Here is a 17,799-nt window from a genome sequence, read left to right on the forward strand (position 1 = left end):
GAAATGCAGTTAGATGCCTGCAGTGGCTCAAGCTGAAAGCCAGGGGTCTTTGGCTGTATCTTCATTTCCTCTTCTTGCTGCCTCCAAGGTATCTGGGATTTGAAGTCCAGAATTACAGCAGCAGGACTCTGCAGGGTTCGTTATCTCTCCTTCTTACTGCTTCCAGGTACCTCTGGGATTTTTAGTCCACAGTTGCCGCCAGCAGTAAGTTTGAGTAGGGGAAGGGATGTTTAACCCCCATCCCTGGTCCCAGATCCCAGCTGGGGTCTGCCTGGAGGGGCAATCCCCACCCCTGCAGATTAGGCCGCATCCCCAGCTGGACTTGTCCCCCCCACCATTTGTCAGCCAGCCCTCACTGCTCCAGCTAGGGAGCAGAGGGGTGGGCCCAGCCTTGCTCTCTGGAGCAGACAGCACAGCACAGGGCTGCAAAATGCTGGAAGACTGTGATTTAACTTAAACCAGGAAGAGGTTTGGGACAGAAGATTCATAAACTGGTTTGATCCAATTCTGTTAAGTCTGATACTACATTCAACCAGGTTTATCTTAAACCAAGTTTCAGCCATTTGAAACTGGTTTATGTGCACTGAGCTTCTCTTCTGTTACAGGTTTAAATCAGTTTCTGATCACTTAAATGGGTTTATGTGTAACTTCTGTCTGTAGCCCAGAAGCTCAGCTTTACATATAGTACCCTCTTAACTGGTTTAGGTACCATGTTGTTCTGATACCTGTGTTCTAGTCCTGATTGTTGTTCCACCATGTTCCTGACATTTCTATCCTAGTAGCTATAACTCTGCATTCCACCCCCCCATGCTCCTTGTATCAGTGCACAAACATTTTAGTTGTTTCTTACTGAGCATGTTTTGTAATATCTTTATTGGACCAACTATATAGTTGGGAGGAAGTTTGATAAGCTTCTGGGCACAGATTACCCTTCTTTTGGTCTGGAGGAAGGGGTGCTTTGTGCCTGAAAGCTTGTTAAAATTCTCTCCCAACTACATAGTTAGTTTAATAGAAGATATCACAAGCAAAACCCTTGCTCTTTGTACATTTTTTGGACCATCATGGCTAACAACAATACTCCACCCCCACTACACATTCAAAATCACAGTCAGTGTAGATGCAGTCCTTTCACTGAGTGTATTGCCTGACACTTTGTCATCAACACTGGTTTACTAATCTGACTATTTCTAATCTGTCTTCCTAATGTGACTCTCAGTCTCTCAGTCCAGATAGCCAAACACTATCTGGACTCTCCACACTATGGGGTGATATACTTGCCAGTTTTTCTCCTTGTATATGCTTTAACTGGTTCTTAAAATAGGGTCTTTGGAACTGCACTGGAAAGGGGATTCCAGCTAACGGTAGATAGCATGATATAAACCACTGTTAAGGAAATAATATTTATGCCCCTATGTTCTTTCTTTTGCAGAACAATGGTTCACTGGCTTGGTGCCAGAATCACAAGCAATGTTCAAAGGTATGTTTTTTTGCTTTAACTACACAATAGCTTTGGATAAGGGAGTGGGTAGGATTTGTTTGGTTATTTGGTTGTTTGGTTATTAGATTTTGTAATTTTAAGGTATCTTGACAAAATTTGTAAATGAGTTGACAACATTTTCTGTTTTGCTCACTGGAGACCAATAAGGCACATGTTAGAGGTAGGTAAATCTTAAACTGGTGAATATCAGCACAGCTCTGTGGCTGTCAGTGGAATTATGTCCGTTTACACCAAATGAAAAATTAGTCTGTAACTTTTATTCAGTGCTTTTTGAAGAGAGGAAAGCAAGGTTCCCAATCTTGTGAAAGTGAAGCCAGCCTCGTTAAAGTATACCTCCAACAACCCTGAGGTGCTCCAACATTAGACAGTTCATTCCATCTGGACATTTAATATCCAGCATAAGGCTGAATTTCTTTGACACAATTCTTTTACAAATCCCAGTGGCTCTACTGTTGCTCTTTCTCATGCTGACTCTTTGACCCCAAAAGCTTAGAGGGTAAGTGAGTTAATATCCAATTGATTCCACTGGACAAGAATCTTGCTAGGTTGCCTGGAGAGAAGCAACAATGCTACAGCAGCTTTAGAGGGTCAAAGTGGAACTACAGGGTCTAATCACTGACTGCTCTTTTCATAGGCACATAATGGTAGATGAAATCCATTCTCTGCCTTAGAAATTCACCTGAAAACTGTGAAGAATGCATAGTAAAGAACTGTGGAAAAAAGAGCCTCTAAATCTCCATGATGGTGGACTCTTGCAATAGTTTAGGCTTTGTAAAGTATAGCTATCTATATTTACTGTTTATTCCATGATGGATTTGCCATAAATGGGGTCAAACCACAGTAGAATGATAATGGAATGGATTGCTGGATAAAGAGATGTATTGTTTAGTTTTCATAGCCAAGCTCAGTCTGCCTCATGATGTCTAGACATTCTCATATGCAAAACATTTGTGCATTACCAGCTTAATGTAATCTACCTAAATGATACTAATATTTGGTGATTCCTAAGATATATTATATCACCATTTCCTCAATAAGAATTTTAGATCAGTTTTTTTCTAATCCAATTTTCTTTGAAGTTACTGGCATCTTTCCCATTGATAATATTGAAGGTAGGTTGATTGTCATACTATGTGAAAACAAATTAAGAAAAAAGTATCAGTGCTAGCAGTGTTTTCAATATGTTATATTTATACATCTGTAAACTGCATGTGAGCAATAGCATGTCAGTATTAGAAGAAAGAGTGAAAAGAATATCTAACAGTACATTTAACTTTCAGTACTTTGTCATTCTGAATTCTTAGGAAAATAAGATAGGATATCCTTACACAGTTAAATCTCACTATGCACATAATAAAGGTTTAATCAGAGTATGTGATGTATTATAATTAAAACACTTCTGAAAGAATATGCTGGGAAGTGGGGGACTTGTGCATTCTTTAGGTCATTTTGTGCCACTTTTCAATTTAATTATCAAGGCTGATGCTATACCTTTGATATCCTTAGTAGCATATTTCAGAAATATACTTCCTCAATGGATTTTGCTTGCATAATAAAGAAGGAATTTAATGGTGCCCAACATCTAAAGTTGGGCAGAGGTTAAATGAACATCCATTTGAACTACAACCAAGTTCATAAAAGCCATACAAGATATATCTGATCTAGAATGAATTTAAGGGGAGACTTTATATTGCATTTCTGTTTCAAAACGAATGAATGTTGCAAATTAAAAGTATTTGAAAATTGGAAACATAACCAGTATTAAAAACTCATCTCATTGAATATAACTGTGCATGATAACTTGTTAGTCAGAAGGATAACACAACAGTAGGTTTGTCCTCTAAGAAGAAATAATGAATTTTGCCAAAATCTTAATGGAGCTTAACAGCAGTCTATGTGAAGTATGGTAGTGTTTACAGCAGGGTATGATTCATGGTATTCTTGGCCAGTAGTTTCAAAGTAGTACAGACCTTTTTTATCCAACTCGCATTTGCTGCACTGAACATCTCTGTGATTGAGCTTAAGTGAAGACATTTTTTTAATACTTCAGAATAAAATTTTGAAAGCTCCTTCCCCAACACTTGACTTCCACTATAATTTTATGCCCAGCGTCCTTACAAATACATATGGAATGACCAACTATAGGCATACCTGATAGCAACAGATATCCAACTACCTTATTTTAGAGTTGTACTACCAAGTTAAATACTGATGGAAGTTAATTTGACACCATAAGTACACAAATACAGCCCAGACTAGACCGACAAGCGGAACATACATACAGGTAAAGCAACAGGGGCGAGGGCAATGGTGTGATTAGGGGGCCAGTGCACACATCCACAGGAGGCCTCAAATGCCTCTACACAAACACCCATAGTATGGAAAACAAGCAGGAGTAACTTATCCTCCTGCTAGCTGACACCAACCCAGACATAGTGGGGCTCACTGAAACATGGTGGGACCCAACACATGACTGGGCAGTGAATATCAAGGGCTATAGGCTGTACAGGAGGGACAGGACAGGGAGGAAAGGCAGGGGTGTGGCGCTCTACATTAAGGAGGAATACACATCCTCACCAGGTAGCACAGAGTCAGAGGAGGGACACACGGAAGTGCTCTGGGTTAGAATACAAGGCAGTCGAGGGGAAAGATACTTAACAGTGGGGGTTTACTACAGACCACCCTACACCAGGAATTGTTAAGTCAGCTCATGGAGGTAGTTAGGTCAAAGGATGTGGTCATCATGGGTGACTTGAACTTTCCAGACATCTACTGGGAAGATCTGTCAGCCAGGTCTGACCGCTCACATAGGTTTCTAGTCAAGATACAGGACCTCCATCTAACCCAGGAGGTGCACAGCCCCACCAGGGGGGACGCCTTGTTGGACCTAGTGCTGGCCACGGGTGATGACCTGGTGAGGGGGTTGCGAGTGCTTGACCACCTGGGCGACAGCGATCATCACCTGCTGGAATTCACCATCCAGTGCAAGGTGGCAAAGGCCTGCAGCAAGGCAACAGCCCTAGATTTCAGAAGGGTGGACTTCAATGAGCTAAGGAGAATAGTTGGGGAGGCACTGAGGTCCTGGAGGGGAGGGGAGCCAGGTGTCCAAGAAGAGTGGTCGCTCCTTAAGGAGACAATCCTGTAAGCCCAAAGGGAGGTAATCCCAACACAGATCAAAGGGAGCAGGAGGGGACAAAAGCCTCCATGGCTCACCAAAAGCATCCGGGAATGTCTTCTAGCTAAAAGGGAGGCGTACACCCAATGGAAGGGAGGGGCCATCACCAGGGAGGATTATACTGTGGTTGCTCGAGGATGCACGGCGGCAGTCAGGAAGGCCAAGGTGGAGATGGAACTGGGACTAGCTTCCTGGATCAAGGACAACAAGAAGTCTTTTTTAAATACATAAGGGGCGAAAAGAAGGTATTGGATAACATGGGGCCCTTGCAAGACAAACTAGGAAATTTGGTCGTCACAGCTGACAAAGCTAACCTATTTAATGACTTCTTTGCCTCCATTTTCCTGAGCAGGGATACGATCAGCACCCCCCACTGGGCTCCCCTCAGGCCCCATGGGAGGCGCACCTAGGCCAAGGGTCAGGGAGGATCTAGTTAGGGAACTTCTGGAAGGACTGGACATATTTAAATCAACTGGTCCGGATGATCTCCACCACAGAATGCTGAGGGAATTAGCTGAGGTCATTGCAGGACTCCTGGTATGGCTTTATGAGCACTCATGGTGCTCTGGTGTGGTGCCAGAGGACTGGAAGAGGGCCGATGTGGTTCCCATCTTTGAAAAAGGGAAGAAGGAGGACCCGGGGAACTATAGGCCAGTTAGTCTTACCTTGATCCTGGGTAAGCTTTTTGAGAGAATTACTCTGGCACATGTCCACGAAAGGCGAGCAGGAGACATTATGCTTAGGGGCAACCAACATGGGTTCATTAGAGGCAGGTCCTGTCAGACCAACCCGGTGGCCTTCTACAACCATGTCACCAAATCCTTCGATGCAGGGGTAGCAGTGGACATAGTCTTTCTGGACTTTTGGAAGGCCTTAGGCACTTCTCTCACCCTGTTCTCATAAAGAAACTGGGGGACTGTGGTGTTGACACCTACACAGTCAAATGGGTCACCAACTGGCTGGACGGCCGCACCCAGAGAGTGGTAGTGGATGGGTCATTTTCAACCTGGAGGGATGTGGGCAGTGGGGTTCTGCAGGGCTCAGTCCTCAGACCCACACTGTTCAACATCTTCATAGGTGACTTGGACGAGTAAAAAGCACCCTGTTCAAAATTGCTGATGACACTAAGATGTGGGGGGATATGGGTACATTAGAAGGAAGGAATAGGCTACCTTCAGACCTAGACAGGTTACAGGGGTGGGCGGATGAGAATAGGATGGGATGCAACACTGACAAGTGCAAGATGATGCACCTGGGGAGGAAGAACGAGCAGCATACCTACAGGTTGGGAAACTCCCTTCTTGTCAGTGCAGAGCCAAAAAGGGATCTTGGTGTCATCATTGATGCCAGGATGAATATGGGCAGGCAGTGTGGGGATGCAGTCAGGAAGGCTAGCTGCATCTTGTCATGCATCCACAGATGCATCTCAAGCAGGTCCAGGAAGTTAATACTCCCCCTCGATGCGGCAGTGGTCAGGCCGCAGCTGGAGTACTGCATTCAGTTTTGGGCACCGCACTTCAAGAGGGATGTGGACAACATGGAGGGGGTCCAGAGGAGGGCCACTTGCATGATCGGGGGCAGCAGGGCAGGCCCTATGAGGAGAGGCTATGGGACCTGAACCTGTTCAGTCTCCACAAGAGAAAGCTGAGGGGGGATCTAGTGGTCTGTTACAAACTAGTCAGAGGGGACCAGCAGGCATTGAGGGAGTCCCTGTTCCCCTGAGCACTATCAGGAGTGACTAGAAATAACAGTCACAAGATGGCAGAGGGTAGATTCAGGCTGGACATCAGGAGGTGCTACTTCACTGTCAGGGTGGCTAGGATCTGGAACCAACTTCCAGGCAAAGTGGTGCTGGCTCCTGGGGGTCTTTAAGACGAGGCTTGACAATCACCTTGCTGGGGTCGTTTGACCCCAGTACTCTTTCCTGCTATGGCAGGAGGTCGGACTTGATGATCCCTTCTGACCCTACTAACTATGAAATTATGAAAATATAACCATTTGCATCTGAACTGTGCAAAAGAAATTTGTCCAAAAAAATCATATCAGTGGCACAGGTGGTCTGGATATCACTGTAAATGATCATGTGGATAATTCACTAATTCACTGTGTGTGAGAGGGGAGGTGGAAGGCCCCAAAAGAGGTCCCCCAACCAACATGCCCCGGCACTTATCTTAGGAGCTGGGACAAGTAGCAGCCAGGAGGAAATGCAAGCGTATCGGTGAAGGCTGGGGATGTGGCTACTAAGCAGCGTGGCCTGCTCAAAAGGCAGTGGGGGGAAGAGCTGGAGGAAGGCTGGGAAGCTGGGAGGAGAATGCTGGCTGCAGAGCCGGTGGGCTCCAGCTCCAGGTGCCTCAGCAAGAAGCTGGGCGCCTGCTGGAGGACCCCAACCATGGAGGAAGAAGGCGGCCTCGGAGACTGGCAGAAGCAAGGGAGCCCCATGGAGGGGCCATCTCTATGTGGGATGCTGCTAGGGAGCCAGAAGGATCCAACCAGGGCCTTGGGCACTGTAGCTGGGGATGCCTCCTCCATTTTGCAGGCACCCACAGTCAGCCCCGCAGCAGGCAGAGCATGGGGGATCATGAGCCCCCAGAAGGAGGAAGGAGGGGAGGTTAACCGGAAGAATCAGGGCAACTGGACCACAGGTCAGCCGGGCCCCAAGGAGGTTACACTAGGGGAACGGGTAGAGGCTGGACACAGAATGATTGCCTGTATCCATGTCTACTAGGAGGAAAGAGGATGGATGAGTATTCCCAGAGGATGAAAAGCCCTGAGAGAGGGAATCTTGGGAGCTCCGCTGGCATGAGCCAGACATTCAGTTTAAGTTACTGTTAGCCCCGGATGGGGCAAGTTTAGTTCTCCTGAAGAGGGGAAGCCGACCAAGAGATGAGGGGTGGACTCCCAAAAATTGACAGCCAGGAAGGCCTGTCCTTTCCAAGGTGGGCAGTGTGGGAGACCTCCACAGAGCAGTGTCTGCCTAGGCTGAGGACATGGTAAGGGTGGGGTAAAGGGAAGTTTTGGAGCCCCACAAAGACACTGGAAGGACGAGAGCCCCCTCGGGTCACCAACAGGAAACTGCTTCCCCAACAACAACATCAAAGACGTGGCAGGCAAGAAGGGACAGTGCCTGGACCATCTACGTGGCACCAAGACTGGGACTCACCCTGATGTTGGTGGGGGGCAAGATACCCAGAAAGAGAGCATCAAGAGCCTACAACACCTATCAGCGACATTGTGTCTGTTCCATACTCCTGGCATATCCCAGGATGGAAGTCTCTGAGCATACCCTGCTTGAATATGCTAAGCTGACCATGCAGTTGTGAAAATTCACTGTCAACATCCTTTGTGACTGGTCTTGAAAATTCAGACTCTGATGTTTCTGAGCAGAGTGAGGGAACACTGCCTTTTTAGGTTTGCTGTTTCTAGGGGGAATGGAATACAAGTTGTGTTCTAGATGCCCCTCCTGGGATACACCAGGTGTAAAGATATTGTAATTTCTATATGGTTATCTAAACCAGTGAGTTTTTAATTAAAACTATGGGCAAATTTAGAGAAAAAGAGAGTTGTGTAGTAATACAAATAATTGTGAATAATCTTATATGATTGGACTCTCCTCTTACACTTTGCACTGTTGCCCTACTTAATGCCCAGTGTTTTATGTCAGTTATTGAACTTGTAATTGTATAATGGTTTAAAATTCATATCTTGGGATGCAAAACATTAGAGATAGAAAAGACCCACTGAGTCATGCAGTCCATCTGCCTGCTAGTAATATATTATTTGGGATAAGGGTTATTTGTCTGTAATTTTTTTCTTCTTATCTTGGAGATTGTTCATTCCCTCCAGTGGTAAAAGATCTCTGGTTGGTGTAGGACTGTAGCAGGAAAAAGGTGTCTTACAGCCAAATTCCTCATTTCTTTTTAGAGGCTTCACTAAAAGTTCTGTGCAGTTCAAAATTTATTTATGTACAAAGCTAAACTTTCTACATACAAAATTATGTAGCGTATTAGAATAAAAACTCAAGAAATTCAAGAATTTAATGCATTTACCTTTCTATATAAGGGAGTTCTTTGTAAGTGTAAACCTGGCACATGGCACTACACACATGCCAAGTCCAAGTAAGTAGTGTATGCCTCACTTGGCTCTCCTAAGAGCCTAGATGAGGCTTTTTGGCAGGGAGGGCCCCTTTTACACTTACAAATCCTTTGCAATGACAGATATAATTATTTGCAAATATTTAATTATATACAATTTAAATATATTGTATACAGAATAAGATGCAACTAAAGCAGATACACATTTCAAATTGCTACAAAAATAACTCTATATAGATTTCACAAAAGGAGCACTGGTGATACAGGGATAGTCACTTGGGTGCCTACAGAGTTCACAAACTGATAACCAGGGATCCTGGTTTTCTCTGATTTTAAAAAATACCCAATTTTTGGTGGAAAAAAAGTAACCCCATGTCCACATTTTTCTGTGACTTAAATGAATTACCACTAATATATAGATATTTATATAGTAGTATTTCATTTTAATCATGAAAAAATGTGGATTTGGGGTTACTTTTTTTTCACCAAAAATTGGGGATTTTTTTTAAGTCAGAGAAAACCAGGATCCCTGCTGATAACCTCTCACATGTGATATAGGCTAAAGGAGAAGTATAAACAATAATTAGATATTGAAACACTAATAAATAAATTGCTCAATATTAAAAAAACCCAAAAAACAATCCCCAGCTCCTCCCACTGGCAGCATGGCAAGGTCCTCCCACGTCAGCCCAGGCGTCACTGAACTGTTGGCAGCTGCTCCCATGTCTGCAACACACAGTGGACACTGCCTCAGCCTGTGGTTGCTTCACAGTGGGCCATGTAGCTTGGGATGCAAGCTAAAGCAGATACACTTCTCCCATGGGCAAACACGTGGGCTCCTGCAGCCTGTGCTCCTCCCTTTAGGTCACATATACACTGACAAACTGGGGCTAGTTCCCCAAGTCTCTCCTCCCCTTGGCTGAGCACTGGGATGCGCTGAGCCAGGCCTTCACAGCTGTTCACTCCTCCCTTGAATTATACAAACACACTAACCTGGGAAGGGGCTTGCTTCTCCACAAGTAAGCTCATGTGCTCTATAGGGAGCTGCCTGAGGGGATTAGCCCGCTCCCTCCAAAGCCCTGGCTCATGTCCTAGGCTGTGAGTGCACCTCTGACCTGTCAGCAGCTCAACACAGCTTCTGTGGGAGGGAATAGCTGAGTTGCTACGGCCCTCTCCCCATGGTGCGCACCCTTCTCTTCTCCCTCTTCTCTTGCTGGGTGTGGAAACTCCCTGCTTTTAAAGAAACCTTCCTAGCCAGTCCAGAGGCTAGGATTTTCACAGACTCTCCCTAACCATCCTTCTCTGATTTCAAACCCCTCTGGCCAGGGTTATTCCATTCTGTCCCTTTATCAAGATGTGACAGGGTCACCATTGGGATAAATTTGCTTTGCCCAGTACAATATCTGAAGGGACAAGCCTCATTGTGGGACACCCTCCAGTCAGGTAAGCATAAGATAAATATAAAAAGTTAATAAAGTGCTCTGGAAAATCATTTTTTATATTAATTAACTGAGCTTTAGAGGATATTTGTAGAGGATACAATTAACACAAATGTATTAAACCAATGTTCTTGTTGGTTTAATAGCGAATACATTGGAGAACCATTAATTTTTCAGAGTTGTGAATCTAATGAACTGAGATGATTACTGCTCTCACAGGAGCAGTCATAGACCACTCCCAAATAATTATTTATGTTTGCTATTTTAATAGAGCAAGTCTCTAATGAATATTATGAGTTGCAAATATGTCAGTAGTTTTAATATGAGCTCTCATGTCACAAGATAAAATCCTAGAATGTACTTGAAGCCTTGCTTTCTACATGAACATTAGATGGGCAATTTCTAAATTAAGAATAGTTTTATTCTTATTATTAGGACAATCTGAATAATGGGTTTTAAAAATAAAATACCATTATAGACTGTGGCCACGTTGTTACAAAAACTCAGCGGGCTCTGACATTGACATCTGTAAAGCTCGGTATTGGAATAGAACTCAGAGGGATAGCATTAAAGGACCTCTAGCAGGCCTATAGATCCCACTGAGGATCTGATACCTTAATTAAGAAACTTCCTATTATAGCAACTATAGACCTGATTTTGCTCCCACTGAATCAGTGGTGGCTTAGTCATTAACTTGAGTAGGAGTGAGTTACAACCTATTAATTTTAATTTTCTTTTCTTATCTCAATTTAATTCTACACACTTTTTGTTCTTTGTTAGAGAATATTTTATATATATCATTAAGTCATTCCTTTTTCTTTTTTACTTTCCTCCTCTTTCAGTCTTGTTAGTGTCTCTTTATGGCAGGGTTTTGTTCAGTAAATAATAAGTCTCAAACATTTACATTTAGGTTTCTTCTTATGCAACTCTAGTTAGCAAGAGTTAAAAGGGGAAAAACTAACCATAGGTTTTCCATGCTATACCCATGTAAGTGTATTTTTCCATTTTGTATTGTTCCTGAATAGATTGTGCTTTGGCTATCAACACCACTTTCAGGGTCTTGATTTGTACACCTAGGTTAGGGACAGACATTCAGAAAGCCAGAGCCTGAATTGATTCAGCCTTTGCAGGTTATTCTAACCTGGCTAGGTTGAACCAGTTTGTAACAGGCATTTTCTCTGGCCTGGGGAACCGTGAGCACATGCCTGTGTTGCCTGGAAACAATAATTAAAGCAAATATACCCCACTGGCCAAGTAAGAGGTGGGGAGTGGAGGCTAATGAGTGCAATCCAGACCTCCAGCATCTATCATCTTGATACCCAGATTGATGTGAGAGGACACTGAATCAAATTAGTGAATAACTCAATAACTCCTCACAGATGAATTTGAACTGAAACAAACTATAACAGTATATTAAACAATTTAACAGCAAAATACATCAACAAACAACAACTTGAATCTATTAATTTATTCTTATAAGCAACTTAGTATGCTTACTATTTATACACAGAAGGTACAAATAAGACTTACAGATGTATAAGAACAAAAGGGAAAGAAGGGTGATAGTCACCTCAGGGGACTACAAACAAATACACTGGGAGTAAGAGAGGGAAAACCAAGACTATGCTCAAGTAGTCTCCTGTTTCAGTGTCCATGGTGTAATCCTAGGATGTGATGGAGTAGTGCCAACTGGCCTCCTCTCAATGTTGGATAACTCCAATCAAAAACTACCCTTCAGGCATATACACAAGTTCAGGCACTCAGACACACACACCAGCACCTCAAGCTCTCTTCCCTTAGCTCTCTCTCAAACACCAGACTCTTTCCAAGCAGCGAGACAGATGCACCAAGATGTCAAGCGCTCTCCAGTTCTCCCAGACCTCAAGCATGCATGCACACATGCACACACACACATACCACACACAAATCCTCTCTGTAGCAGACCTTTTATATCACCACTGCAAACGGCACACTGTTACTTTGCATGACTCTCAGCAGCTGCTGTACATGGCCTACTATCGTGCACACACTACCTTAGGTTTTCAGCATGGCAGCTCAGTTAAGGCTGCAGGGTTACAGTGAGGTCAGTCTAAGTCATAAGTCTACAACTACAGTTGCTCAAGCCAGAAGCTGGGGGGCACTAGAGCATGCCCTTGGCTTCAGGGAAGCTTTGCTGGGGGAGCATGGCCAGTCCAGGCTGAACTGGCCAGAGAGGGCTTTAATTCCCTCCTTTCTGTCCCACTGGCAGGGACCTGAGCCAGGTCTGCTGGGCACTCCCTTCTCACTGCTGTAGCAGCAGGGCACCATGGCCCCTGAGGCAGAAATGGGCAGGGAGGAGAGTTAGTCTCTGCTCTACCCCCACCAGCAGCTGGGTCTGCCCACCATCGCCGCCATGCTCACTCCCTGCAGAGGAATAGGTCCCCTGCTGTGCCCTCTGCCACACGCCAGAGGGAAGAGGAATAACCCTCATTCATGCCCCTCCCCCCCAGGGGCTCTGTATGACTGTGGCCCTACCCTGCTGCTGCTTAGGGCAGGGCAGGGCCCTTGTTGGGTGTAGCAACTTGTCATAATGTGGGGAAGTGTGAGCCCCTTCCCAGCAGGGGTGCTGTGCTCTGGGGCTGGCAGAGCTGTGGTGGGCTGCAAATGGCAACGCTGGGGTCCAGAGTGGGCCAGAGCCCTGCAAGCCACTTGCACCACCACCGCATTTCACTGCAGCTCTCCCCACCCAGCAGCACAGCAACCCAGCTGGGAAGGGGCTCACTCTCTCTGATATTATGACAGGGCTGCTGCCCCCTCCTGCTGCAGCAGTGGGGCAGGGGCACAGCCAGACAGGGCCCCTTGATGGGTGGGGGGAGGCAGGGAAAGGGGTTATTCCCTTTCCCTCTGGCATCTGACAGAGGGGTCCTGTTCTGTCGCAGGGAGTAAGCACAGCAGTGATGGTGGGCAGATTAACTCTCCTCCCTACCCTACTCTGCTTCAGGGGACATGGTGCCTTGTTGCTGCAGCAGCAAAGGGAGACCACCTGGAAGACCTGGCTTGAGTCCCTGCCGGTGGGATAGAGAGGGAGGAATTAAACCCCTTTCTGGCCAGACCACTACCCTTGCCTGTCCCTGCTGTGGCTGGGAAGCAGAGGGACAGAGCCAGCCCAGCTCAGCTGGAGAAGAAATCCCAGCCCAGAGAGCATGCCAGGATGCTGGAGGAGTCTGGTTTAACTTAAACCAGGAAGGGGTCTGGGACAGACATTGCATAAACTGGTTTGTGCCAGATAGGTTAAGTCTGATGCTACATTCAACCAGGTTTATCTCAAACCAGTTTCAGCCATTTTGGAACTGGTTTAATATACTGAATGTCTGTTCTGTTACAGGTTTAAACTGGTTTCTGGTCATTTAAACCAGTTTATGTGTAATGTCTGTCCCTAGCCCTACATAACACTGAAAACTATTGAGGATAGATTGGGTGAGTAGAACACTTTGTTCTCCTACTGATGTGCAAGGAGCATGTTGGAGCAGACAGTTAATCGAGTCTCCTGGAGCATGGAAATTGACATGCTCCAACAGCCTTCTGCATCATTTGTATCAGCATCCCCATGCATCCCTGCACTGAAAAAAAATGGAGACGGGGCACTTTGAAATTAAACATGTTCGATGAGCTTTAGTTCAAAGCACCCTGCTGCCATTTTTTCAGCATAGGGATGCGTGGAGATGCTGATACACAACATGCTAGTACTTTTAGTTAGCATAGCTTTCTAATTAAAGTGCCTGGCGCTGCATCCTGGAGCACGTGTAAAAATGCCCATAGAGACCCAGACTGGATGTAAAATACTTTCAAATGAGAATTGTGTGTGTGTGTCTGTGTGTGTATTCCTGATGCATGAAGAAATCATGTAAAACTGATAATACCATCCTGGGACCCAAAGCTGCTTCCTTTTACAAGGCTGGGCTCAAGTTGCTGCTAAAGCAGCGGTTGAGTTTGTACTACAGACAGGAGGGAACAGCTGTAATAGGGGATGTGGGGAAGAGGAGAGGAGAGCTAAGTCAAGGTCAGCACAAAAGCCATTCCATACACACTCCTGAAGCTAGAAGCCCTTTTACTTCTACCCACTTTGGATCACTCTGGGGCAGCAGCTGGAGAGAGAGAGAGAGAGTGAGAGCTGTGCACTAAGCTTGTGTTGTGTTATGGATTTGAACTAGTTTCTGATCATTTATACTGGTTTCTGTGTAATTTCTGTCCCTAGCCTAGGGAATGTGCAGAGCAGGAGTGGGTCTATGGAGGAAGTGAAAAGAGAGAGCTAAGAGTGGCTGAGCATTCTCTGGCCAGATCCAGGTCTCCCGCTATGGGATGATGTCTTATTTTGGCTACTGCTGGATGTTATTAGAACTAAATCTTAGGCAGTAGGAGTTTGTTGAGGGCTAAAAACCTGCGAATTGATGCATTATGGGGGTTGATGCAGAAATAGAAGTTAGTTTTAATTTTTTTCTTTAGAATACAAAACAAATGAGATCACACAGACAGAAATTTCTTTAAAATTGACAATCCCTTGAAAGTTAGAAAATGCCTTATTTACAGTTGTGCCACCATAATCTGGGCCCCATGTCTGTATGAAGTAAATATGATTGCTTATTTTTTTTTTTCAGAAAACCCTTGTTCAGTATATATGTTGAATGTACACTGGGGCAAAATTAAACTTGGCTGGGTAACTTTAATATCGGCGTTCTTATTGTCCCAGTCCTTCTCACAGCCTAACAGCATTCTTGTTACTTCATATAGTAACTCTATAGTTTTACATTATATTTTATATGTTATACTAGATACATACTCATGCTGGATAGATTCTATTCTCCCTGTTAGGCATGTAAGTGGACTTAGGTGTCTACATGCAATCCTATTTTATCCTGCTTCAACCCTTTGGATGGCTCTTCTTCTCTTGTCCTGCTTTTTTGTGACTCACTCTTAAAGGCAATATGATACCATGTTACATAAGTAGATGTATTATTTTCAGACACTTGAACAAGGTAAAATAGAATTACTGTTAGATGCCTAAATCCACTTAGACATGCAATAGGTGGAATAAGGTATAACCCTATATCTTTGTATGCAACAAGCATTATCTATAATTAGGCCTAGCTTGCCACCAAGCATTATTCTAATAGTATAAAAGCCTAAATCTGTCTGCCTGCAGTCTGTTTGTTGTGCTTTATTCATGCTCTGATTGGCTGACAAACAGCCAATCAGAGTGCAAACAAGAATTTGGACAGGTGGCAGCTTCCCACCATGATGGAGGGGACAGAGTGGCCCCCCCACCTTGTTCCCTGAAGGTGGCAGCAATGGATCAGATGGAAAGGCTGGCCTCTCCCCCCTCACCTGGCTCCCTGCAAGTGGTAACGTTGGAGTGGTGGGGGGGAGCGAAGCCTCACCCCTCCCCTTGCTCCTCACAGGTAACGGCAGTGGTGCAGGGGTGGGGAGCATAATTGGGATGCCATGGGGAGGCATGGCCACTAGCGCGGACCTTGGCCCTGCCCTCTCCCCTTCTGTCATCACCACCATCAGGCCTGCGCATGCCCTTCCCATGCTGCCGTGGCGGAGAACAGGGAGCAGTCCTGGACCCCAAGCAGAAGTGGGGGAATGGGCCCAGGCCCGGGCCCGACACGGGGTGGGTGTGGGGAGGAGTGGGCCCACCATGGTGTGGGGGGTGCAGAAGCAGGCCTGGGCTAATGTTGTGGCAGTGCGGGGAGGAGAGTCTGATGTGGGGGGAGGGAGGATTGGGCTCGAGGGGGGATGGAGAAGCTGGCCTCACATGGAAGTGGGGGTGAGCAGTGGGCCTGGCCCACCATGACAGCAGCAGGGGGAGGGGAGGAGTGGGCCCAGGCCTGATGTGGGGGGAAGAGAACTGAGCCCAAGCCAGAGCCAGAGAGAAGCGGACCCACGGAGGTGGTGGGAGGGAGCAGTGGACCCGGCCTGATACGGCCTGACACAGCAGTGACTAGGGGAGGGGAAGAGTGAGCCTTCTCCCTCACCCCCCGCCCCACCGGCTCCAAGCCCGCTCCTCCCATTCGCCTGTTGCCACTGGATTGGTCCTGGTTCCCTTGGTTTGGTGGGCCAGCTTCTCCCCACCCTCAGGCCCAGTTCACCCCTGCATCGGCCCAGGCCCACTCCTCCCATCCCCCTGCTGCTGCAGGAGTTAAAGGGCGAGTCGGCCCAGACAGCAGGGCATGGGGCTCCGTCCCCGCCTGCTCCACCCCTGTCATTCTTGACAGGCAGTTGGCTAGTCATATTATAAATACTAACTATATAAATGTTTAAAATGGAAAGTAAAGAAAAATACAATCAAATACAACTGCAGAAGGGTTTGATAAGCAAGATACAATTAAGCAAGTTGGTTTGTATAAGATATTATAGTAAAGCATATGAGGTTTTTTTATGTACCCACACTGTAACTTGGGTGTAAAATGTAAAAATACAATACATGTCACATGACATATAAATGTCTGTGACCCAACTAAATTAGATAATACCTATCTAATTATCCCACCTAAGCATGTCTATTAACTGTATTTTGTTCCCATGTCCTCTAATACCATTTTAATTATAGAAAATATTGAGGAATAGAGGCTAATACAATCAATAGCAAATGAACCCCATTGCTGGAAATGAGTTGAAATCTACTGAATTAAAAGTAATAGTGTTTATTATAATAAGTTACACTGCGGCTACATAAAAAACCTCATAGTACAAACCTTCCAGTTTGTAGTATTCTCCTTTCTTATATCTATCGTGAGTTAAATTTCAGTAACAAAGATCCCACAATGAAATGTTGATCTCTGGTGTGGATTTTATGCTGCTTCTGGCAGCAGAATTCTGACTGACATGAATAGAAAGTTTATGTAGAGAATCCTCCTGGGAGATCTGCAATGCAGTACAGAGGTAAGAATTTTGCCCAGTTAATGATAATCACTGTATGCATATTTTTCTGAGCTCCTTTTTCACATATTCACTTGTGATTCCCAGTGCTTGAGTATAGAAAATAGCATGCATGTCTTCTGTTCTTTGAACAGATGTTCTCGTTTGGTAATTTCATTATACTGGTGCTCAAGAAAAAATACAAGTTACTTAATAGGTGCAGGGATAAAGTAGAAAATATTCCCCTTTTTTATCTGTACATTTTGTTATGAAGTATATTTAACCCATTTCCTAGAAGTGGGTGAGGGATTTTTTGTGTACATGTCAGCTCTGTCTTGTTGCACACAGCTGAAGAATCCAATTCTGCCATCTCTGTTCATGTTGCATAGTATCTTGCCCCTTGTGTAATCCTCCTGAATTCAAAATACCAACGTTTGATAGTATCATTTTTGTTGTATGGAATCCTCCTGAACAGATAACACTGTTTTGAAGGGAATGGAACTATTTGTGCAATTAATTGCCACTCAGTGTGAGCAAGGATATTGGAATCTGGCAGAACAGATTGTGATGAACTACTCAGCCTGAATAGGACTGAAAGCATCAGCCTTGAGGTTTCTTTTATTTGCATAGGGGCCAGGTCCTGCTTTTATTTTGCTTCAAATCCATTCCAAGACTCCTAGCTTGCTATCTCATCTGCTG

The 17,799-nt window shown here is 45.1% G+C and overlaps 1 protein-coding gene across 1 annotated transcript in view; it reads left to right on the plus strand.

Annotated features, from left to right (window-relative positions):
• ANOS1 (anosmin 1) overlaps positions 1 to 17,799 on the plus strand; it is a 216,781-nt gene that overhangs the window by 32,245 nt on the left and 166,737 nt on the right. Inside the window, exon 2 of the mRNA XM_090064041.1 lies at positions 1,430 to 1,477. Coding sequence (XP_089920167.1) covers positions 1,430 to 1,477 — 48 coding nt within the window. The remainder of the gene's footprint in view (positions 1 to 1,429; positions 1,478 to 17,799) is intronic.

This window comes from Crocodylus siamensis, chromosome 1 (assembly GCF_052110815.1).
Source record: "Crocodylus siamensis isolate JL-2025a chromosome 1, ASM5211081v1, whole genome shotgun sequence".
Classification (NCBI taxonomy): domain Eukaryota; kingdom Metazoa; phylum Chordata; order Crocodylia; family Crocodylidae; genus Crocodylus; species Crocodylus siamensis.